The 24,294-nt window shown below is 51.8% G+C and overlaps 6 protein-coding genes across 6 annotated transcripts; 3 read left to right on the top strand and 3 right to left on the bottom strand.

Moving 5' to 3' along the window:
• Positions 1-15: 15 nt before the first annotated feature.
• BDW74DRAFT_144099 (uncharacterized protein) lies at positions 16-1,771 on the top strand (the record flags this gene model as incomplete). Its single annotated transcript, XM_073722977.1, has 2 exons — positions 16-874; positions 942-1,771. Coding segments are annotated over exons 1-2 (1,283 nt in total), but the record flags the coding sequence as incomplete, so codon positions are not given.
• Positions 1,772-1,978: 207 nt separating this feature from the next.
• Positions 1,979-5,884, top strand: BDW74DRAFT_144097 (uncharacterized protein). The gene is made up of 3 exons (XM_073722976.1): positions 1,979-2,629; positions 2,694-2,906; positions 2,966-5,884. Exons 1-3 carry the CDS (start codon positions 2,263-2,265, stop codon positions 5,251-5,253), a joined length of 2,868 nt encoding a protein of 955 aa, XP_073588675.1. The 5' UTR covers positions 1,979-2,262; the 3' UTR covers positions 5,254-5,884.
• Positions 5,885-9,321: 3,437 nt separating this feature from the next.
• BDW74DRAFT_144094 (uncharacterized protein) lies at positions 9,322-9,932 on the bottom strand. The gene has a single exon (XM_073722975.1). It carries the CDS (start codon positions 9,901-9,903, stop codon positions 9,640-9,642), a length of 264 nt encoding a protein of 87 aa, XP_073588674.1. The 5' UTR covers positions 9,904-9,932; the 3' UTR covers positions 9,322-9,639.
• A 565-nt stretch (positions 9,933-10,497) lies between these two features.
• On the bottom strand, positions 10,498-10,883 carry BDW74DRAFT_144092 (uncharacterized protein). The gene has a single exon (XM_073722974.1). The coding sequence runs from the start codon at positions 10,832-10,834 to the stop codon at positions 10,640-10,642; it is 195 nt and encodes a 64-aa protein (XP_073588673.1). The 5' UTR covers positions 10,835-10,883; the 3' UTR covers positions 10,498-10,639.
• Positions 10,884-14,584: 3,701 nt separating this feature from the next.
• On the top strand, positions 14,585-15,880 carry brlA (C2H2 type transcription factor BrlA; the record flags this gene model as incomplete). Its single annotated transcript, XM_073726393.1, has 1 exon — positions 14,585-15,880. One exon carries the CDS (start codon positions 14,585-14,587, stop codon positions 15,878-15,880), a length of 1,296 nt encoding a protein of 431 aa, XP_073588672.1.
• Positions 15,881-21,209: 5,329 nt separating this feature from the next.
• Positions 21,210-24,246, bottom strand: BDW74DRAFT_186277 (uncharacterized protein; the record flags this gene model as incomplete). Its single annotated transcript, XM_073731231.1, has 7 exons — positions 21,210-21,421; positions 21,452-21,854; positions 21,891-21,956; positions 22,143-22,846; positions 22,901-22,992; positions 23,049-23,470; positions 23,533-24,246. 7 exons carry the CDS (start codon positions 24,244-24,246, stop codon positions 21,210-21,212), a joined length of 2,613 nt encoding a protein of 870 aa, XP_073588671.1.
• Between the last annotated feature and the right edge of the window lie 48 nt (positions 24,247-24,294).

The following is a 24,294-nucleotide window of genomic DNA, read 5'->3' as shown; positions in this document are numbered from 1 at the left end:
CCGCGGCAAAACAAAGCGTCGCCCGTCACCAGCCACATGTTTGCCCCGAGGCCCAGCCGCCCCCATAGTTCTTCCTCCTTTCTCATCCATTTCATTATCCCAGCCTCCCGACGCAACCATTGATCCTCCGACGACCTGAGATGTGAATGCGACTCGACGCGACTGACGTGGATCTATGCGCAGCCAGTAATTGATATCGTGGACAGCGATGCCTCACTCCCAAGATGCTCGCCATCGGCGGGTGGGTACCGGCTTCAGCTCGAGTGGGCGGCGGACCGTCATGGGCTACTGGGCACCTCTTGCCCTGACCGTCGGTATCGCCGCAATTGGTGTTGCAGCTTGGATATGGACTGAGCGCAATGAAGAAGAAGATGAGGATGATCGCGATGAACCTCGAAGTGGTGATCGCACCGCCAGTGCTCCTAGTGGGGTGTCATTTCCGCGCGGCGACTTTGAAGGCGACTACGCCCGAGCAACAGGCGCAGATGTCCTTGCCCATTCTCAGGAGGATGCTAGTGTAATGGCTCGCATGCAAGGAGCGCTTCGGCGCACACCTAGTCCACAACAATTATTTGACGGGGCGAGCAAGAGGGTCGCGGCCGGTGTCGCAGCAGCAGGGGCTTTCGTGGGTGGTGCTTTGACATCGATCAGAGAAGAGAATAGGGGCGACTTTGAGGACCATACTCGGTGGTCGGAGGAGGTGGAATCCCGCAATCAGCAAAGGAATCAGGCAGAGGCAGCCGCGCCTAGTCAGCCCCCAACACGCAGCGTTGTTGGTGCTCCAGCGACTACTGATAAGAAGAAGAAGACGGTCGTGATTGTGGTATCATCAGAATCACCGCACCTTCCACACGATTTGACGTCCGATCATGTGGTATGTTGTCGCTTGAGATCGTTGCCGATTTGCTTTGTTCAATTTCGCTGACTAGCTTCATCTACAGTCTATTCTTTCTCATCTTCCTGAACACATTAACCCCGATTCTGCCAAGGTCTTCGTTCTAATCTATGCGCCGGGATTAAAGCATGCTCCTAGTCACGGCAGCCCATCCCATGCCTTGTCCATCACATCGTCATACTCCAACATCGCCCCTGAAGAAGCTACCCCGTCCGCCGAGGCCACTACTGCGGATCTGTCTACGCTGGAGCCTCGGCCAGCTGAGGACTCGGAGGGTGCAACGCCGCTCTTCAACACTTTGTACACCCAAGCTCAGGCCATCGTGGACAAGGACACCATGATCATGCCCTTCAATTCGCCTACTGGATACGTACACCTTGTGCGCCATCTCTCAGCCGATACCGTCTACGTTCAAGAATCATTGTCTGGCCAGGACGGAAGCGCGGTGAACCACATCTCCGGCTGGGTTAGACAGGTCGTCGTGGTGGTTGGTGATGAAGGTGGCCGGGGCGGCCTGATTGATAGCGACGATGAATCATTGCTGGCGAACAAGGAAGAGAAATGGTGGCGCAAAGAAGGCGTTACCGGCATTGGTAAGCGAATTGACGTTGTTGATGTGCTCCGTGTTGGCGATGACTGGCGGCGCAGAATCAGTGGCCATGACTAGAGCGCGATGATATACCCGCAGCTAGTATGCCGCAGCCCTCTTTGATACGGTGGTTTTATGAGTGTTGTTTTGCGTTGTTTGCTGATTATCCCTCTTGGATGATCATGATATGATTCCCTAGCTTTATGACTTGTGTTTTGATCTCTCGGATCATAATTCTGTGTATATGCATGATGCCGAAGAATACCACGTACATGATGACCACACTGCGCACTCCCCTCTCTCGGTCCCCTTTCGAGATGTAAATCGTAAACTTCAGAGCTGTATAAAGTTATGTTCGCTATTTATGGCATGGGAATAAAGGGCATCCAAAACACGTGACGAGGCTCTCTCAAAGCGGAACTCACATGACCAGCCTCCTTCAGCAACGACTTGGCTTGGCATCACGAAACTCCTTCAGCGACGACCACCACTGACCCATTCGGTTGCTTGCTCACTCTGCTTGTGACGGACGCCTTTTCGATGGGCCTCAGTGATCTGATTATCTAGCGCCTCTGGGATCCGTGCTACCCACCGCGTTGTATCCCGCGCTGCTCGTCGCTCTCCGCGTCCGCTCCCCACATGTCTCGTCCCCCGGTTATATCATCGACGAACGAATTTCGGAGCACGACTTCCGGCTGCTATCCCCGGGCTTAGGTTCCGAGCAGTCGCCTTTAGGAGCTATTGCCCGAAATCACACTCCGGTGTTGGTTTCGTCAATATGGCGACCGCGATCTCCAAAACCACCTCCCATCCCCCTAAGATGAAGCGGCCTCCCCCGCCTTTTGTTCAAACCGGAGTCAACGGCGCCAGGCCGCAGCCCTCGTCTTCCTCCCCTCCTACCGCATCGAAGCGTCTTCCTGGATCCGGACAGCCGGCAGCGACAAGCTCCACGAGCCATCCGGTCACCAACGGCGTCAATGGCATCGGCAATTCGAGTAACACTCCTACCAAGGGACCGCTAGGCCGGCCCAGGAAAGACGCGCAAAAGGCAGGCGACCAAGGCATAAAGGTGCAAAGACAAACGCCAAAGACGCCGTCCTTGGAGAGTGATCGCCGGCTAGGGAAGGCGTATCCTGAACCGCATGGTTAGTGTCACCGGGAGCTGAGTGCGGCGGAAGTCGAGGTTACTAACTCCGGTATATAATATAGTAAAAACAACGCCTTACATCTTGAAGAAGTTCGCGAAATCGCCTCCGTCATTGATCCTACACCTACACCCCACACATTTCCGCTTCGAGCAACAGGATGGAAGCTTCCCGTATAACTCGGAGATGAAGGTCATCATTGAACATATCCGTGCGGGTACTGTTCCCCATGATATGATGGAGGAACTGTTACGCGCCAATGTTCGCTTCTATGAAGGTGGGATATAGCGTTATTCGCGCCTCAAGTTCCGGACCTTGCTGACTAGGTCGTCTCAGGCTGTTTAATTGTACGCGTGGTCGATCATAAATCCGTATCCGCACAAACCAGGAAATCCTCCGCGCCATCCTCAAATGACAACAACACACCATTCTCAATCCATAACTATAATGAGCATATCACTCCGTCCGCATATGTACCCTATCCGAAACAGAATCAATTGGCGTCGGAGAAATCGGCTGGGAGTGAAACAACGACGGAACAGTCAGACTCGAAGGATAACGTTGACGGTGTGTCCCAGGACAACTCGCAAGAAGCCGGATCAGCCTCGCTCAAGCAAACGCCCTCTAAACCTCGTGTCTTCACAACTGTCCTTCACCCAACTCCTCGCTCGTTACAAGCGGAGTTGACCCTGCTTGCGACCAGGCCGGATCCAAGAGCTGCAAAGCAAGCCGCACCCGTTTCCGCGCGCCCCCAACCGACTCCGGGAACCGTCCCTCCGTCTCCAGGTGCATCAACTCAGCCAGAAGGGGCTCCTGCTGCGAAACGGCAAAAAATGCTCGTCGAACCCAATGAGATTTTGGAATGCGAATCCAAATTGACCAGGGCTCTTGCACCGCCATTGTTCTTGGAGCCAGTTAGCAGCTTGGAAGATGTACACATTCTTTTGAAATACATGGAGAGTCCGCTTCACCGCGATCCTCCGCCGTCCCCTAAGAGGAGGAAGCGCACGATCGCAGAATTGGCAGCTGATGAAGCACTGGCGGCTGAGGAAGAGAGATTCATGCTTATCATGGATGAAAGGCTGGAACCTACTGCCTCGGGTGCCGCAGGCGGGCCGAAGTCTGCAGCTGTGGATGACACTGGTGGTGCTGTTCCGTTTGAACCTCGCTTCTCTCGATTCAAGACTCTTGAAAATATCAGGATTCAACATGAAGAGAAGAATAGACGTGAGAACGAGACGAAGATGAAGCAGGAGATGGTGAAACGGCAACAACAAGAGCAGGAAAGAGAAAGGCGTCGGATCACGGAGCAGCGCCAGGCGGAGGAGCAGGCCAAAGAAGAGAACCGGAGACAACAACTCGCCGCCCAGCAGGCTCAGGCACAACTTGCAGCACAGCAGCAAAATCGTCAACTCATGGCGCAGGCTAACGGTGTCAGCCAACCAACCCAATCCTCGCCAGTGGTGCGCAACCAGACACCTCTCAATACTTCGTCACCACTTGTTGGCAATGCAATGGCGACCCAAGCTAGTGTACCCATGGCAATGACTTCTTCTATGCAGGGCGCCGGTAGCCCACAGAGACCTCCCTCTGCTATGCAGCACGCTCATCCCAACATGATGAGCCATCCCATGGTGCCATCTAGGAGTCAACAAAGCAGGCATGGCACTCCGCAGATGACCCAAGGAACACCAGCAATGTCGCAAGCGACGCCGATCATGCGCAATGTGACGCCCACCCAGCGTATGAGTCATGCTAGTCCGCCGCGGTCCTCGATGGCCCCGACGCCTGTGATGAATCAGGCTGTGATGGCAACCCCTCAGATGGGAAATCAAGTGCCCCTCAACCCACAACAGCAGCAGCAACTTATGCTGCAAAGACAACAACTACTTGCTCAACAAGGTCAGCATCTGAACCACAGTCAGCTCACGCCGCAGCAGTTCGCTCAGTTGCAGGCAAATATGCTTGCGCAGAACAACATTCAGAACCATCAACAGCAGCAAATAATGCAACAGCAGCAACAGAACTCTCAGGCCGCGCAGCAGAAGTTTCCCAATCCTCAGGCATATCAGGCTCACATGATGCGCACACAACTCATGCAGATGCAAATGGCCCAACAGCAACAAAGGCAGCAGCAATCACAACAACAGCAACAGCCGCAACAGCAAGGTCAACAGCAATTACAGCTCCAACAGGGGCAGATGCTTCAAAACAGCCCGCAGTTAAACGCTCAGCAACAGCAGATCTTGATGGCAGCGGCCCAAGCCAACGGCGGCCACATGCCGCAAAACATGCAGGGCGTCAATATGCAGCCGCGAGTGAATGCTTCGCAAGCGCGCTACGGCCAGATCTACCAGCAGCGACTATTGCGACTACGGCAAGAGATGGCTACCCGCCTGATGCCGCAGTACGGCCCTCCTACGCAGTACCCCCCACAGGTTGCGCAGGAGTACAGTGTTGGCCTAGAGAACGCAGCCAAGGGTTTCGTGCAAGATATGATCCGGCGAGAGCGTGTTGAGCTTACTGCTATCCAACAGCGACAACAAGCCCAGGCCGTCGCTCAGGCCCAGGCACTGCAGCAACAACAGCAACATAATATGATGCAGAATGGAATGGGCAAGTAGGATGAATTTTTTGACGTTGACGACTAATGGTTTGGAGGCGGCAGTTTTGTTTTCTTGATCCACTCATCTCATATCCTTTCGACACCTCTCTCCGACCCGACCACTCTCTGACCTGGCGATTGCCAAAGTCACCCCAGGTCCACACTGTATCTACCACACCTACTCTCAACACCTCGCCCTCACATCACACCGCAAGACCAATCTTCTTCTCTTTTGCTTAATCCATTTGGGAGCAATGTATAGGACACAAACCAGGGACTCGAGATAAAACAGGGGCGGCCGGCGTTTTCTATTCGCGTTTTTGAACTTGGCTCGCATGTTTCACTTCTTTTCTTCTCTTTCCCTTTTTCTTCTACGACACCGAATTATTCTCTCTCTCTTCTTTTCTTGTTTATGCTACTTTTGGGGCATCTGTATCATTGGGACCGGTTGTTGAAGTCGTTTTTCTCATTTTGCGATGAATTTCTTTGTTGTTTTTTACCTCGTTTTTTTGCGTTGGGAAGGGAGCACGCAGGAAACTCACTCAGACTTGATACCATTGTTTATAACTAGGGGCTCCGCTTCGGTGATTTGAGCAGATCGCATAGGAGAATTCATAAAGTTCTTCATATTTGTTGGATTGAGTAGACGAGTCTAGTGTTCATCGTATTCGGTTCCTCAAGTACGAATAGCGTGTCAGCGCATTATACCGCTGGGCCATAAAACCCAATTAGCTATGAAGCCTGTCCTTATATACTAACACACCCCCTAGAAGGTTGGCTTATATAGCACTGCTTTACCCTCGGGTTAAGGTGGATTACCCTTTTTTTAAAGGGTTTACACTAGTCCTTCTTTTGGATCTAGATACCGGGGTTTAATAGTTTTAGACACAGGGGAGTATTAATTAAAGGCTCTAACCTATTATGCATCTGTTTATATGCAAACAGGCTTAGGGATATTGGAGACTATTCCAGGCTCATAACCCGTCAGCGTATTATACCGCTGGGCCATAAAAACCAATTGGCTATGAAGCCTGTCCTCATATACCAACATAGCGAGGTAGGGCAGGCGGTACGCATTCCTACCTAGGAAGTGCTGTGATAGAGTAGGGCATCGTCGGTTGGACCATGTCTTTCAGCAGCCCAGGCAAGTCCATGGAAGCTCCTAATATATTTGGAAGGCGCTCTCTGAATATCTACAAGCACTCCTGCATTATTCCAGACGGATGTGCCCGGGCGGGCTTAGGCCGAAAATATATATTTCAACCTGCTGGTTACCCCTATAACAAGAACTAGGAATAATCACGAGTTCTACTTTTCAAATCATCTATAGATATCAAGTCCCAATCCAAGGAACAAGTATTATTTACAAGCAGAGGCAGCGATGTGCTCGGAGGAGGCATAAGTAGTTCAACTTATGGGCTCAACGTACCTAGGATACATGCGGGCTGCCTGTCATCAGGGAGGGCTATAAAGACGATCATTTACGGTGATAGAGATGGGTATGTAACTGGACCCAGAGGCTAAGCGGGTAGTATGCTTGATAGAAAGGGATCATCTACATCTTGAATGGTTCTCAGGTACTCACCACCCGCGCATGCCGGCAGTGCCCTGAAAAACCGCATGGTAACCATCGAGGTCTATTCGAGCTATACTTAGGATTTAGAGTATTTTGTAGCAGGAAATGAGCACCAGAATGTGATGGACTGTCTGCTAGAAAGTGTTGTTCCAAGAGTTGAGTATCACTGCTGTACCTTCGGCGCTCGAATTGAGCTAGGTCCCTGGAGGGGGTCTCACGTCGCACTACCTCTCGAGGCTCATCTTCCCAACAAACGTAGAGGGGTATGGCGCCAACGAGAGCAATAGCAGTGGCAACTACGTGATTGATCGCGCATATTGCAGCTCGCACAACGAGCCGGGAATCTCGCTCTCAGCGAATCGCAGCACACGCACACTTCCACAACCGAAGTTCTGGAGCCCGGGGTGGGCGGTCTCTCCTGGGGTGAACGAGGTAGAATACTACTACTACCCTGGGCCTGGGGGTTCGGTGCACCAACGAGAGGCAAAGGGCAAGGACCAAGGCCCAGGTACGGTGCAGCGCATTCCTACCGAGCGAGATCGGGTACGATATCGGGGAGGATGGATGTGTAACCCTGGGCTACCTGAATCAAGAGGCCGAGTGAGACTTCGAGGCCAAAGCGCGAACTCTCGAGTCCCAAGTCCCAACCCCAGCAGCCTGCCTACTAGTCTGGCAAAGGGCGAATAGGAAGAGAAGCCTGAGCGCAGGTAGCCAAGTGTGAGGGATCTGCGGATCGACGCTGATTTCCGGTACATGCATGGAATGAATGGAGATGGAGCTGGGTGTTGGGGCGATTGCGCGAGCGGTGCGGGCGCCTGGTATGTGACCGTAGGAAGAGTCGCAGGCAGGCCGCAGCGTCGACTTGGGTGCTCATCGAAGGGTAAACCTAATTCGTTATAACTCGGTTTGGTAAGAGGTACTGACGATAATTGAGCAGCCGTTACGCCCTCGCATGTGCACGAACCTTATAGACTTTGAGCCGTGAAGTCGAGTCGACCAATGAAGCTACTGGTTCACTAGGCGCTGTATGCATGAAGCCATGAGCCCAGTCGCATATGGGTTTTCCTGCGCATTCCAGCGCAGAACAAGGACAAGGTACTTAGGTGCTAGAGAAAGCTTGGAGCCTTGGACTAGGTTCAATGATGTGTACCTGGTTTAGATTATTCTGCAGGTCCTGGGTTAGCTCTGCATTGCATGGTCGATCCGGCTGGAGAGGCGGAGAAATGGGGCCTACTCTAGCTGGCATTGGCGCATCGGTGCAGATGCAAGTCATTGTCGATCTTTGTCGCCCTCGATCTCAGAGAAAATAGGCAGGTTGGACTCAATAAATGACGTCGCTAGGAATGTGAGGTCCGCAAGGAGATGCGCGTCTGGATGCACACCCCGCAATAAAACGGCTGTTCGAGAGCGCCTCGATTAGGGGCCGTCCCATGCATATCATATTCGTAGGAACTAGATACCGGTAGGTACCATTGGAGGCTCATATCGCGGAGGGCACGAATGTAGAGAGATGGTGATCTATGGAAGCCACCACCATAAACCGTTGGACGAGTCACCCCAAGTGCCGGCAGTCATGCAATGCAGCTCAATTGAGGCGTTGACCGACGAAACGGTTACAATTCTCAAGGTAGAGACCAGAGACCTTGTTCCAAGTTCCAACTCACTTATTGGACGCTATGGAAGATGGGGCAAGGAAAGGGGAATGGCAGGACGCAAGGGGGTCACATCAAGGCGGGCATCCCCCTATCCGCCCGGTAGCCAACAAATGCAATAACTGCAGAATAACACTACTGATCGTGCCCTGTCTGAGGATCAAGCAAGTAGAGAGCTAGATATGGAAGATAGAAAGGCTCGATGCAGGAGGTCGAACAAGTTGTGGCTGCTTCTGCAACATGAAATGCGAGGATGGTCACTCTCCTCAATTCCAACCTTAGCACTTCAGGAACAGTTTAGGAGCAGATCCTAAATTGCAAATCATATCTGGAAGAGGCGAATACACAAAAACTTGGAGGAAAAGGCACATGTGCTCAACGCTGGGAGTTGCGCCTCTCGGGACTTCGCACATGATGGGCTGCAGCAAAGAACAGGGAACATCCAAAATGAAAAGCGAGTCTCTGTTCGCAGAAGAGTACATCTTTCCCGGGCGAAGCTCGACGTTAGACGCTGTTCAGCCAGGGCGACATGGTATATGGTTGGCGTATGGTTCGTGTTTAGCGAATTTTGATCCAGCAACCCTATTCTTATCGAGGGCGTAGTCGACGCCCGAGCTAGTCCACTGAAACTTTGTTGAAGACGCTATGTTGGTCACTTGGTAGGGCTCGAGGCCTCAAACCTACATTATTAAGCATTATCGAGGCTAGATGGCCTCCTTGCTCTCGAGGATGCAGTGGCTATGCTCTGGCCTGAAGCATACACTGCGAATAATAGCCGTTTCATTTATCTCAATCTAGAAGTTGAAGAGTGAGAACAGGAGGGATTGAACGAAAAGACACTATTGCGAATCATGGAGAACAGTGACCCAAAATAAAGGTAAAGGAACTTTGTCCAGTCGACGGTCACGTCGCCCACGTTGAGAGCACGTCGATCGCAGAAAGCAATCTGGATCTCGACTGCAGTTCTTATTTGGAGCGTTCCGAGAAGCCTTCTAGATGCTTTTTCAGCTCAAGCATCAATAGTCCTGGAGATACTCGCTCGTGATGTTGTCATAATCTGCCGTGGCCAAGCCAAGTTGGTTGCTGGTAAGGCTGGTTTGATTGCCAGCTTATTGATCGAGGCTGGACACAGTACCTGAGAGCGTTCAGCGACGTCATAAGGAAATGAATAACTGCTTCACGCAGTTACGGCAGGGTCGGTCCTGGTGGCAATCTGGGGATGACCCAGAATTTCCCAGTGACCCCCTTGCGGTGTACTTCTCGTGCTGCAGGGGTCTAGGTAGGAGATGTACCGCGCTGAAGAAGCCGTTGAACAGTACCTGATTCCTTGGTGTCCACTGTTGGCCAACCCGCACGGTTTAATCTGCAGGCCAGAAATGTTCGGACTATAGATTGGGCCGCAGTTGTGGCCGGTTGGTGGGTGACCTGCAACTGTCAACATCCAGAAAGAAATCTGAATCAAGGCTAGCCATCAGGTTGTGCCAGCTTGCCAGTCCTCGAATGAAACACCACCAAGTCTGTTAGAGCACAGATTCTTCGGCGAGAGGAATACAAGAGTGCTACACACTTTGGCTTATGCGTTTGACAAAAACGCGCGATACTATTATTCTTGCGAGATGGGGTTCTGGCCGATCCGAAATCTAGGTCTCTAGGCCCATGACCTGGATTAGGGATGGAGTGTGAGGAATGCTCGGACTTTTGAGCTACCTAACACGTCGATTGTGCGTGGTCGATCGTCGATGCAGCATGGAAAAGAACGTTGCGAGGCCACGCCCACGGATGTTTCACTACCGGGAATGCTTAACATTGACAGGTCAAAAGATATGCTATTCGTGCCTCATAGCGGCGTGAAAGTGTCCAAGATGTCTAGGTAGCAGAAAAACTAGAGAATCTTGCGCGGCGAGTAGCTTCTGTCCTGGGTTGGTCCCTGGAGCGGAGGATATAAGAGTACTGCAAGTTTGTGACTAGACAAAGTCTTTCAATGCAGTTTACCAAAAGATGGAGGGCAAAAGTTTGGTTCTCAAAGCAATAGTTCTGGGGAGACTGCTAAAGCTGGCTCTGCTTGGCAAACGCTGGTCAAGGTACGTATTCGCAGAATGTGGCTTGAGTTTCAGCAATCGGCAGTGCCTACTCCGTAGGCGTTGAAGATGCCCATCACTCCGAGTCCAGCGTATCTCTCATCGTGGGAGATGCGGCCGCAGGAAAGCGATCTCGACGAAGACAAGTACGGTGTGAAGGGCAAGAAGCCAAGACACAAGACCCAGAGTGTTCAAATAAGCCGAGGTTGGATGACAACTCGACGAACATATCCGTAAAAGAGACATGCTTGTGCCAGCACCACGAGTCAGTTTTGCCGACCCAACTGGGATCATACAAAGCAATGTTAGGCACGAACGGTACGCATTGGCGCAGCGACACGCGTTCCACCGGGTCAGATCATGGCGGTATCCAATCCCGCATTCCTAGATAAGATATGGAGGCCCCGAATTCATATCTGGTTATCTTTGGGCGGCTGAGCCGACCAGAAACCTGTTCGATCCTAATCTGATGGATCGATGACATGTCAGACGCTCAGGGTGAGGTTGATATGAGTCGGCGGCGGTCCAAGAGCTAGCTGGTTAGGCATACTGTCGGCTAGACGGCAAGACAGCACGAAATGCGTTAAAAGCGAGACGACTGATAGCTCGATATGTGCAGGTTACCGTTGTACCCAGCCATGCATGAGGTGTACGGAGTAGGAGGTGTTGGCCGTGGCAGCAAAGACCGTTGAGGAGCGGCGAGGGCGGTGTGGGCTCCAAAGGACGTGACAGCGGGTCCACTTGTCGATCGGACAGCGCCGTCGTCTTTGCTCATCGAGTCGTTGTTGATTCTGAATCATGATCCACATTCCAGAAGAAATGGATCCCCAGAAATCAGACCCAGTCGCGCGTCAAAGCGTTCCGAACTGGGGCAACAAAGAGGATCGCCAGCACTAGCTCGAGTCTCTAACCTCTGAGCCTCGACCCCCGACTCCTGGAGCTGCCCATTGCTCATCAAACAACCCCCGACCGTGTATTCTTGATTGGCCACCCTTTGAACAACGCTAACAAATAAGCCCTGATGATGTGCAGCGGCAGCAAGCTAGCACACTATAATGATCCTGATTGCTCTGATTTCAGCCATGATCTCCGGCCAAGAGCCTCGGTCGTGCTCGAGCCTTGTTTCGTCCATTCCAGACGGTGGGCACTGGGCAGCGTCGATCGCCGAGGCTACGGCAGTACTTTTGCCCTCTCGTCTGCAGGTTGGAAGTACACCATGCGCCGGGGAGGACATGAGCATGAGGATGGGGAGCGGCGAGTGCGAGTCTCGTCCGGTGACTGCAGTTTCCCGTTGTCGTACAATCAGCACCAGCCACTTGTAACCAAACGAGCGCCGGGGCCACAAGAGTCGAGGGCGCGGGCAAGGGGCGGCCGGGGACCCCAAGGAAACTTGAGAGAACTAAGTTCAAGCCTCGTCCTCGTCCTACTGAACACCGTTCTGATCATCGTCGTATTTTAGTGTCCGATCGTTTCCTCAGCCCTGTGGACCACGATTCTAAATTGAGTGCCGTCTTCGCATGCCAACAGAAGAAAATAATCGGTGAAAGAAGGAATAATTCAGCGACTGGGATCTGACTGGTCCGGCCGGGTCGACCGGTCAGAATCGTGATGCACGGCCGGTACTAGAACCACCAGCTGTCCACAGTAGCTGTCGAAGTATCTACCTGGTCCCTTTAAGCTTGGTTAGCCGGACCGTCCTTTTGACCTGTCCTGCAGTGGGAACCAGGTTCGCACAGACCGACCCAGCAAACGCCTTTCACCAGCCGTGACAGGCAGTGGGAACCATGGCTGGAGCCACCAGTGTCCCCTAAGCGGTGCTTGAGTTTGTTTACTACTCGCGAAATTGTTTGCGTGTAATCTCCTCAAGATCCTCCGTCGCCCACGTCCTGGGACCACCTCGACTACTTCTCCGAAAGATCTCAGAGAGTCATGCAGCAGTTCTCGTGATTTACGTCTCCAGTAGGTGTGCGTCATCAAGCACCTGAAGGTCGCATCGAGTACCGGCGGTCTCAAGCCCTCTGCCCTTTCAGTCGAGTAGAATGACGATCCAGTACTTGGAGAGGAATGAGGCAAAACTCAGCGTCGCATAGCTTTGGAATCCATATCGGTGGGAGAAGTCTCGGTAGATGAGGGTCGAAGCACGCCTTCTCGTGCAGTACCAATAGCAGACCGATTGGTCGTGTTTTATGCATATTCGACCAAGGCACAGGAGGCAATATTGAATGGAACCAGCCGTCTTCCACTCCGGCTTGGGTTGGTTTGCCTCTGCGTCGTGCTGCTGGTATTTGCCATCACGTTCCGACCGTACTGTTTAGATCATTTTGCTGCCTTTGAATTGATCTTCGATCGCCGCCGGGTCTTCTCCTTTATCCAGGAACTAGTACTGGCTATGTTTCATCAAAGCAAGAAAAAGAAAACGCCCACCCCCACACTGTTCGTCAATCTTTGCCGATCACTGAGAGCCCTGCAGGTTGACAATCGTGGAGCAGGGTTGGTCAATCCTGGCGGAGATCCATCTCGACGACTGACAATAATCATTGTGATTCAGGTTAGCCCCAGGGTCGACGTTGAAGTCTAACCGGGTGGGGTGCCTTCTACTGGGTCTAGTTTTAGGCAAGTCTTCTGATGCCGAGCAAGCACTCTCTGACGTTGAAGCATTCTCGCGGGGGTCTCGGTCAGTATCGGACAGTGTGTGAATGGCTCGGAAGTGTTCCAGCTCATGCATTCCTTAGGGCGATAAAAATAAAAGCGTAGTGGTCGGGATATGAAGAAATGCAGGTCCGATATCAGCCATGGTGGGCGCCAGTAAGAGCGTGGAGGCCCACCGCAGAAGGACAGGGAAAAAGGAATATTGGCGATAAATTAACCAGGAGAATTAAAATCAAGGCAAAACAAAATAGCTTAAGATTAGAAAATAATAATCGCATCCTCTCGCACTCCAGGTTGGCAGACGTGAGGGATGCCAGTCGCTCTACACCTTGTCCTGTTCGGATCTTGTTCCTTTTACTGCTTTGGGCTTCAGTCGCAGCCTCTTCTCTGCTTCCACCATCGTTGAGTTCCTGGCTGGCTATATTATCTTTGATCTCCCGATTCTTTCAGGCCTACAACAGCAGCCGCCTCGACTTGCATCATCATCATCATCATCATCATCTAGATTAGCCTGAGACACCGGCCCATCCCCGTTGATTCACCTACTTCCATCCCCTTGCTGGCCTTGCTCTGATCATCAACCACCACACCCCTCTGCAACTGAGACACCAGCTACTTTACCATCCAGTCAGCCGCCTGCATCGTCCTCGAACGCCTCCGATCTACGTGCTGGTTGAGACCCGGGATCTGGATATCGCGTCTAAGGGCGGGTCTATTGAACCCCTCGACCTCGTTCCTCCCCTCCTCCGCAACCCTTCAGCACCTTTCTATCAAAGACATTCGCTTTTGCCCAGGAAACCAGAGCCCAGCCTTTAGTCCAGACCAGGACAGCTCTGGCGGTTACTCGAGGAACTCGATAGCCTACATTCCTGGCCTTGCTCGGGACCCCGAAAGGAACGCGAACGCGCCCCTCCTTCAGCCTTGACTGTCTAACTTTGGCCGGCACTTCTCCTTTGGGGAAGAGTAGGTAATGACTGCAAACTGTGAGTACGATCGTCTGGTTCCTGTCTCTGCCTGCCTCCATTTATTCTCGTTCCATTTGTTTATTTCATCTCGCCGCTCCTCCTCCATTCCCGCTGCCCAACCTTCTCTCTACACTCAACCACTCACTCGCTCTTTCTCCTTGCAACCCACTTCGACCTTCCTTCATTCCTTTGCTTTGCTTCTACACAGTCCTTTACTGTTGTTGAGACTGCCTCTCTTTCGGTCCTTCGCTGGTCTCGACTCCACTGGCCTTTTAAGCCATCCCACTCATTGCCATTACATACTGTCCCCTCATTCCAATTGCGCCAAATCTTGCACAGACAAGAAGTACACAGACTGAACGGTGCTTTGACAGGTGAACAAGTCACAGCGCCTCTCGAAAAGCATCGCAGCGCCCCGTCGCTCGAAGATATGCGACATCAGCACAATCTATCCGACCGTCTTACTGTTGAAGTTGATTGTTCGTCTCTGGGCTCCAACGAGTGCCCATCTATGACCTCAAGCTTTTCGCCGCTTGAATCCCCTACACCGACCCCAACAAGCATATATAGCCACGGTTCTCTGGAGTCTCCTGGTTGGCACGGAGCAGGGTCACTTCCCAACCACGCCTACGAACGCAATCCCAGTGCTGCTCCGATGCGCAGCGCTTTTCGCCTTGCAGGCATGGCCTCGACGGAGAGCCTAGGGCTCCAGTACGGCAGCATGGACACGCAGGAGCGAATGCCCATGACCGACTTCCTTTCAGGATACGACGAAAACATCGAACAGCTGTGGATGCCCTCGGACGCGCCCAAGACCTATGATCATGTTGCTCAAGGGCTCGCTTACCATCAAGGCATGCATCAGTACCCAACCATGGCGCGCAACGCCAACAACAACTACCGTCACCAAGCTGCTTACCTTCCAGAGTCTGCGACGAACCCATGTCTATCTCGCTCGATATTCCACCAACCCGAGCGCGTCCCTAGTTCACTGACTTCCTCGATGTCCATGAGCAATATGATGCCTTGGATGCCGCTTGGGGAATCAATCGCGCCGCAAACCATAGCACCATCACAAGTTGGCCCCGTTACTCCGCCACCATCATACACAGACTTTCCGACATCTCTTAGTGCATTCAAACAACACAGCCCCACAACCCCGATCCGGTCTTGTTCCCTCGGGACAGGGTCCGGTGCCGACACCCCAATGAGCCGGCTATCAGGTGGGCACTGCGAATATATCGACGACTTCCAACCTTCACCAGTATACCGAGATGGGTTCCAGAGGCCCCACCGCATGGCTTCAAGGAAGATGCTCCGACGACAGACATCCAAGCAGAACTTAATGCTGGAGAACCTACCACAGGTCATCAAGCAGGTACAGTTCAAATGCAAAGAACCAGGTTGCAACGGGCGGTTCAAGAGGCAAGAGCACTTGAAGAGACATATGAAGAGTCACTCGAAAGAGAAGCCCCATGTATGTTGGGTGCCGGGCTGCCATCGGGCGTTCTCACGGAGCGACAACCTCAACGCCCATTATACGAAGACCCATAGCAAACGCGGTGGTCGCAACCGATACGTTGCCACACTGGATGAGAACAGCCCCGACTACGATCCTGATTTTCGTGGGCAGCTGACCCCCGACGGACGTCCCATCTACGGGTCGAAGCTGGACGACCCCATCCCGGGCGCAGGCGACATGAGCCTGGACGGATGGGATGAGTGAAAAAGAAACAGAGAGGCTGATCTGCATGGAATCTAATATGATACCCGCGGGCTCGATGCTACGCCAAACTTTTCTTATGTCTCTGTCTCAGGCAGTTTCGGCGCTCTACGGTGTTTCTTTTGCCCGCCTCGGTGTTCTTTCGCATCTTTTCTTTTCCTCTCTGTAGAACATCACTGGTTTCTGGATCGCCGATGGCCGTTTACGAGTTCAAACAAAATAAAATCTAATGCATTAACCGGACGGGTTTGCACCAACGGAGTGGGGAGTCGGACTTATATTCTGTGCGGAGTACTGTACTGTACAATTGGCAGACTTGTTTTTGTTTTTGTTACATTTGACCTATCGAATTGTGTCGACCCCAGAAGCGGGATAATAATAGCTAGACATGTTCTACGCGTTAGTTTTAGAAATACGTAGACAGCAAGCCACCGCTGGGTGTTCCACTGTTTCTTTGTGTTCCTTGGTTGTTCCCTGTTGCTGCTTGTGATGCGTCGCATTCGCCGAACCTAAACCCTGACACCCGTCGATCAGGCAGGGTCCCAGCACTCGTTGAGAGTTGTTTCGAACTTTGGTTTGTTGGAGTACTATTCAGGTACTATTGAGCGATGTATCAGCTTTGTTTGTTGGTGGTAGTGCCCTTCACATTCCTGACTCGAGCTTACCTACCGTACAGAGTGGACTATGTTCGCCCTGAAGAAATCGATCTCGCACGGGGACGAGATGCCGACCTCTGATATGCCAGGGTATCGAGCCAGCTGACTCTAGGACCAGGTACCGACTTAGTATGTACTAGTCAAGTACAATCGCATTTTTGGTTCGGTCATTATGCGCACCGCTGGTGCTGCGCATGCCGGGTACAGACCCCGGGGAGGAGGTGGTGGCCGTGGGCGATGGCGATCTGCTGCGTTCCCGGTTACTGGAATTTGGGGCTGGACTGGACTAGTTCTGTCTTAGCTAGAGCTAGGACTGTGGCCGTTGGTATGGAACTGTGCTAATGTAGACGCTGGTTAGGTTAGATGAGACTGGTCTCGGTGGTAGGACTGTAGGGTTGCGCCTACTTCGTACTTGCTCGGGGTCTATGGCTCTTAGCACGCGTAGAGTGGCTTTTAGCAGTTACCTAGGTAGAAGTTTCCACCAGTCAGCGGGGAGTTAGGGTAGCACGGTATTTGCGTGCTTATGGCCATCACACTTAGGGTAGCAGATTACTTACTGCACGGATCACGAGTCATGGCATGTCGTGCCTTCGTCTCACCGGATTGATGGGAGAGTAGTAACAGCGCCATTCGTTCAAGTTCTGGATCGTTGGGGGCGGAGATGTTGAGCAGGAAGATCTACAGTGATGTATGTGATGTGATGCGACTCCAAAGTTTCTTTGGGGCTGGGAAGGTTCGTTAATACTACCCAGCGCACTCAGTAGCTGGGCTCTCATATTGCCCTGTTTCCCTCAATGTCAGTGCGCTGAGCTTTCATTTGCTTGGTTTTGGGTGGGCGAAGGTTCGTTCGTAGGTCGCTATCGCTGGAATTTTGTCCTTAGGCAAATTCGAGCCGTTTGATGAGTAGTAGACTTCGTATAGTCCCACTAGCGGCGATTGAAGCTCAGTGAACTTAGATCCGATGATCGAAGCTAAACTTGCTTTTTCTAGATTTGGCTTTGTTAGCAAATGCTTCCTGGAAAGGTCCGCTGGTTAGGCCCCATGGTCACCTCGCCAGCTAAATCGACAGAGCTAATGCAGGGCAGATGTGATTTAACATAGTAAACGAGTTTCGTTACCTTTTCTCGGTCGAAAGGCTCGGGCAATGCAAAGACGCTGGTGAAAACTAGTTGTTGCCTTCAAGTTTCTCGGCGTCCGAATGTGTTTATTAGACGCAACATCAAAGCCTTAAAAGTTGTTGGGCTGAATGGGCATGGTACAGCCTTGAAGAATGGCATTCGCGTATAAAGCCTCTAAGATCACATGTCAGCTGTGATTCCACGAAGTCGTCGTCAGTCGGCGAGCACTCGAGAAGATGGCTGAGAACTGAGAGCACGTAGGGTAAAATCCGGGGTATCAACGGCCAAAGGTTGGTATCAAACGTGAGCGTATCTTCGTGGACGCCTCTGATTGTTTGGGCGAGAGTAAGAAGAGAGCAGCGGGTGGATCTAAGCGTCGTCAATGGCACCTCCCCTGTAAGTCTCGCTCAGACTCATTATGCTATTGAGACGGTAACGGTGGCACTCGTATATTGTACGCGGGGAAATTGTACTCGGAGAATATCTGTGAAGCGAGCTCAGCGGTTGATCGGGCACTGCCCATTCGACGTACTAGTACAGCAGGCGGGATGGTCAGTCGTGTCTTGACTCGTCTCGAGAAATGTGGATTGTCACCTACCATGAAGCCTTCTCGCCATTCCCACCACTGTACTATCCTGTGAGCCATAATCAATGCTAGGTATCCTCTTGTCAATGAGCGCTTTTTTGGCCACAGTAGTGTCTGAGTTGGTTGTAGAACTGCAAACATCTCGGTTCGTGAGTATTGGCGTCGGTACTCCTGACAGGCAAACCATCGGTACTGCCTCCATCTGGTTAGAGAGCGAAACGAATATTCGGAGGAGGTACGTTTATCAGGGAGTGAGAAGGACGAGTGCGTCGAGAAAGCTATGATGAGGCCATTGGAAAGCTTCAGTGTTGCCGAGGAGTTGAGAAATTCGAAGGAAGGTACAAGAGCCAGAGGACTCACAGAAGGCGGAGTGAGATGAGGGAGAGAGCACCCAAGATGCGGGGTTTTAGGGGTAAAGCCGTTCTGAGGTTCGTTCGTTTGCACGGAGGGGCAGGGCAGCATGGTTTGGAGTCTCGGAGTGACGCATCTGGGGTTGTTGTAGTGGTCCATCAGGCCAGGCTGGGAGAACAACAAAACATATTGGATGAATACAGTTACAGGCCGAAAGTCGAGGAACAGAAGAAGGATGCTTGAAAAGTAGTCAAGTGGTAGTGGATGGTGGAAGGAAAATTGAAAAAAGGACCAGCGTGCGCAGAGTATGGCTGGAGGGAAGACTTCCCCCTCCTGCAGGAACCCGTGGCCAATTTGACCATCTGGACATAACGCTAACGCCGAAGCATCTCTATACAATAGACGATGTCTGTGAAGAGACGATTTATTAGCCTTCGGCGTGTAACCGACATGGCCAAGACTCCATCTTGCTTTACCCATGGTCGTCGACTCTATCGCCTCGATTCTGCTTCTAACATTGGACAGAGACTCACGCCACTACCAAGCTGCCGTATGCCAGTACATAGAGCGGCGTTGCTCCAACGGGTACACCAGGCAGTTCTCTCAAGCACCGATTGCTATTGGTCTGTCAGAATGGCGGGCTGGATATCGGACGCCAGTGCCCTTCACAAAACATCTTATTGACGGGGTCATCTATAAATGGCAATTTGTTTACATTCGGACTTTCACCCCGTGCAAAGATTGGTACTACCTGTCGAGCCGTCTGAACCAGTGGACTGGAATACTTCCTTCCTTCCATGTTGCCACCCCAAACACGACAAATCAGCTGGAAAGCCAAAGTCACGAGCGAACCATGCTATTCCATGAGTACCAAAATAGTGCCCAGCCCTACTATCTAGGGTAGGGTATAGGCAATTATCTGTACCTAGGACATGTCTACACTGCAGATACACCGTGAGATTGCTGTGGCACGGCCTAGGTAGTAGCCCTAACTCCCTCGTATACGGAAGGCACACCCCGGCACCTGCGAGAATGCCACGGACAGCGAGTATTCATCTCCATGACGCACCTGAACACCTAAGTATCTCGATGATGACATTACCGTCCTAGTCGGATCGACCTAGCCGTGCCGGACTCTCCCTCCGAGCTTCCACCCCGGTACAGCCTGTATGACTAGCTTGCGAACCCCAGCGATTGAACCCTGAGCCCTAGACTACAACCCAAACCCACCGGCATTCAAGGCAGCGAGACATGGCTGGACAGGAAGATTTGATGTTGAAAGTCTAACGGTATGACTCCTCCATCCTAGGATACAAAAGAGCAGCAGGTCGTTCATCTCTTCATCTCTTTCTCACTTTCTCGTCACTATACTCTCATCTATCATATCAAGGCATCTAGGACAGCCATCACCAAAACCAAACCATCCTCATCAAACCTCTTCAGACCCATCAAACCACCACCACCATGTCCCCAATGACCAACATCATAGCCGACCAAACCACCAACCTTGCAACCCGTGCCCTCCTCGAAAAAGCCTTCTCCACCCTCCCCACCCTCATAGCCCTCGACAGAGAACTCATGCCGATAATCAGCAACCCCACCCGCAAGCCCAGCGACAACGCGCACGCCCTGCTCTGGTACAACAGCATCATCAAGCGCCGCGAGCTCTTCGGACTGTGGACAACGCTCCACGACAAGCACGGCATGGACCTAGACGCCATCCGCAAGCTCAACGCTCTCTTCATGGAGCAAGCCGGCATATACCCCATCGCCGAACAGAAGAGGTTCGAGCTTTGGTTGATTAGTACGTATGAGCATTGGCAGGAGGTGAGGTTGGAGAAAAGGGCGAGGGGGGAGCCTCTGATGCCAGGGAATATGGGGGTTCATGTGGGTAACGCGAAGCATGCTTTCTGCCTCCATGAGGCCGGGGGAAAGATGGAGATGGAGATTGGGGATGTTCTTGCGGCGTTTGCTTCTGGTAGTAACAAGGCCTAGCTGGGTTTACAGCTGGCCTTAAGGCTTGGTTTTTGTGTTTTCTTTGTTGTTTTTGTTTTGTTTTGGACTTGGGCTTTTGGCGTCTGGCGTATATTGGACATCTCAGCAAGTTTTTTTGGCGTTTATCTGGCTTCATGGCATGATTTGTCTCGGGGGATGCCTTGTTTGTATAGTTTAGATAGGGGGATTATTAGCCCAGTAGAATCTCAGCTTCAGATGATGGGGTCCCCCAAAAATTCGCAAAAGATCTATTTGAACAATAACTTTGCTCTATAGACTCGTGGTATGCTCGCCTGATCAAAGCCGACTTCTTATAAACCCGTAGATCAATGCACACTGCCCGCTGCGTAGACTTATGTTTCCTCTGAACAATGGATTACCGGAACGCCAACAGAGTGTGTATATACAAACGCATACATCAAAGTTAAGCCCCTAGCTCTCCAACGATGAGTTGATACGCTCTCTTTTTTCCTTAGCCCTCTGTAGACCTTTCAACGTCCATAGTGTGTCAGTGTGGTCTGGGCCCAGGACATTGTTGCTGAGCTTGAGGCGGGTTTCAAACATAGAAATGGCATCGTCCATACGCCCCAAGTCCACCCAGGCGCAAGCAGTAGATTGCATAGTATTTAGGGTTCTTGGTGCTCGGGGCCTAGGACTTTGTTGCGGATATGGAGGCCGGTTTCGAACAGAGTAAAAGCGAGGTCCATACGCCCCAGACGCTGCCATGTACACGCAAGGGAATGCATAGTAATCAGGGTGCTTGGGTGTTCGGGGCCCAGGACTTTGTTCATGATGTTAAGGCAGGTTTCGAACAAAGGAATGGCATCCTGAGCACGCCCTAGGTATTCCAAGACGATAGCAAGATTACTCATAGCAACTAGGCTTCTTGGATGCTCGCGTCCAAGTACCTTTTCGTGGGTCTCTAGTATTGCGACCTGTAGCTGTTCAGCTTCTTGCAATCGCCCCTGGGTTTGGTATATGCTAGCAAGAATATCCGTGCTTAGCAGAATATCTGGATGCTCAGCTTCAAGTAAGCGTTTGCGCGCTTCGAGTGCGTGCAGCGCCAGTTCTTCGGCTTGCTCCAACTTCTTGAGCTTTCTGTATATGGCAGCTAGGTTACACGCGCTCGACAAAGTGTAGAGATGCTCAGGGCCAAGCATTCGTCTGTCAAGATTGTATAGCTGAACCCTTAGTTCTTCCGCCTCTTTTAGCTTTCCACAACCAGAATGGGTTATGGCCAGGTTGTTCATAGCACCCGATGTATCAGGATGCTCGGATCCCAATTCTTGTTTGCGAATTTCAAATACCTGCAGTTGCATTTCTTCTGCGTCTGAATATCGGTTCAGATCGAAATATACGAGTGCCAGGTCATCCTTGGCAGCTACTGTAGTGTCGAGGTCTGTTTCACCATGATGCTCCCTATGAAATCGCAGAATGCTCTCAAATAAGGTCACTGCTTCTCTGTTTCGTCCGTCTGCTGTCAAGTAACGGCCAACTCTGCGAAGGAGATCTATGTATCGCTGTAATGAAAATCCTTTCTCTTAAACGAGGGAGAGAACGTGTGGCAGATACTCTTGCCAAAGCTTCCGATCGGTATAGGTATCGTCTGGAAAGACCTCGTCGAAGTGGCTTGCGGATGAGCATATCTGCTGGTCAAAGTGGCCCTGCATTCTCAACCAATTGCGAGTCGAGAGATGGACAAGTCGATGCAGACTCAGACTCCCAGCTTGCTCGAGGACAAAAGAAAACGCCTTCAGGAGCCCTATTGCATCCATCATTTTCTTCGATGTGGCCTCGGGCAGTAGAGACTTAGGAATATCGCGAGGATTTATGCAAGCCATAAACTGCAAGTAGTCGGCTGCTACTTGGTTCAGGTGCTGTATTTGCTGAAATGAGATCAGCCATGTCTTAGCCACGGGGTTCTGAATATCTTGGTATCTCCAGTTGTCCCCAAAATCTTCACTCAAAAGGTCAATCACTTCCGCTTCCTGGTTTTGCAAGAGATCCATATAATCTGAGATGCCGATGCTGTTTTTGTTGATATAGGCAGTTGCCTGAGATATGGCGAGAGAGAAAAAGGCAAGATTCTCAAGAAGTTGCAGTGCTATAGCTTGATTACCGCCGCTGTGAATGGCTTTATCGACCAGTGACATCTCCATGATGCGCATTGCTGCCTTTGGATCTGGCTCGGCAATATGAAATACGTTAGCGGACGCCAATAGCACTGCAACCTTCCGATTCCGGGTAGTGAGCAGAATATGGCCTTGTTCATGCTGAGGTAAATAGTCGGACAGTGGTGTTGATTCGGATTTGGTACCGCGAGACCACATACTCATATCGTCCGCATTGTCGAATATCAGAAGCCATTTCCCTGCTCTTGATTGACTCAGATGAGCTTTTACTTTGCTTCTGGCTTCTCCCGTTTTGTCTCCTGTATCCCAAGCATTTGCGCTATGTTCATGTACGCCTGTTCAATGCTCTCGTGGCTCGTACAGGGAATCCAGAATATTGAGTCAAAATCCCTTTCACGCATGCGATGAGCGACTTCAAGTGCTATTTGTGTCTTCCCCACTCCTCCTAGACCACATACCGCTATCTTGGCTGGCGATGTATTTAGTAGTTCTTCAATGCGGTCGATCTCCTCTTCTCGACCAACAAATCTCATGTTCCTGTAAAAGGGAACCATCCAGTGACTTGCGGTTCTCGACGGCCTTGGTTCAGGCTGCTTGCCGTGTATTGGAACCAGCTCAAGAAAAGCTTTTACGTAGGCAGCTGCAGCAAGAGCTGCGTAGCGTTGCCAGTTATTGTTTTTGTGAGAGTCGCAGTAGTCACAGATGCCTCGGATAACCAAGCATGGGAGCTGATCCATAAGTCCTGCAGCCTCCATCTCAAAGCAAAGAACGTCTATGTCTTGCGCGAGCGCGTCTCGCTTTGCGGCGTCTTTATAACCTGGTTTCCGGAGGCGATCAAGCCGTAGTGAATGCTGGGATCCTCGCTTAGTCGTGGGTGGCGTTGTATCAACTGGATTTGGTCGCACTGTGAGCAATCCGGGCTGCTTTCATGCGCGTACGTTGGCTTGAAAAGCCAGTCATTCGCCGGTCGTGAGAAATGCTCCTTCATCTCCTGATGCTCCCGAACGGTCTCCGACAGAATGCTCGTAATCGGCCGTTTCCCAATCATATGGTCACTCCGCATCTGAGATATCGCCGTTAATAGGTATCGCGGTGGCTTATTGAGAGACCCGATGCGCTGAAACTGTCCATCCCGAAGACTCTTCCCAAAATCATACTGAATAACGCCGCCAGATGTTTCGCTCGGGAGACTGACAACCACGTCGCCAAGGCGGATATCCACATCTTTCTGCGGCACTCCGCCCCCAATCCCGACCATCAGCCCGAATCGCAAACAGGGAAAGGTCGGTAGCATGTGCGACAGCACAGTCGCAGCAGAGGTTGTCCCGTAGACGCCAGAAGGCAGGCAGGCAACGATGACGTTGTGGCCAGCTCGTCGGCCGAGGGTGTATGTATTGTGGCCGGTTGATGGTTGAGGGAGGGAGTCGTGGGTCTCGTCTAGCATGACCTTCGCGGCTGCCATTTCCAGCGGCAGCGCGCAGATCCAGGCGACGGTGTAATCGTCGTGGATGAGCCTAGTTTTGCTAGCCATGGCTCGGGTCGGAAAGACATAACAGTGTATAAGTAGAGAGAGAGGTTT

Source organism: Aspergillus multicolor (genome assembly GCF_047715735.1).
Source record: "Aspergillus multicolor strain CBS 133.54 unplaced genomic scaffold BDW74scaffold_2, whole genome shotgun sequence".
Taxonomy (NCBI): Eukaryota; Fungi; Ascomycota; class Eurotiomycetes; order Eurotiales; family Aspergillaceae; genus Aspergillus; species Aspergillus multicolor.
Note: the sequence above shows the minus strand (reverse complement) of the source record. Positions and strands in the feature narration are given on the sequence as shown.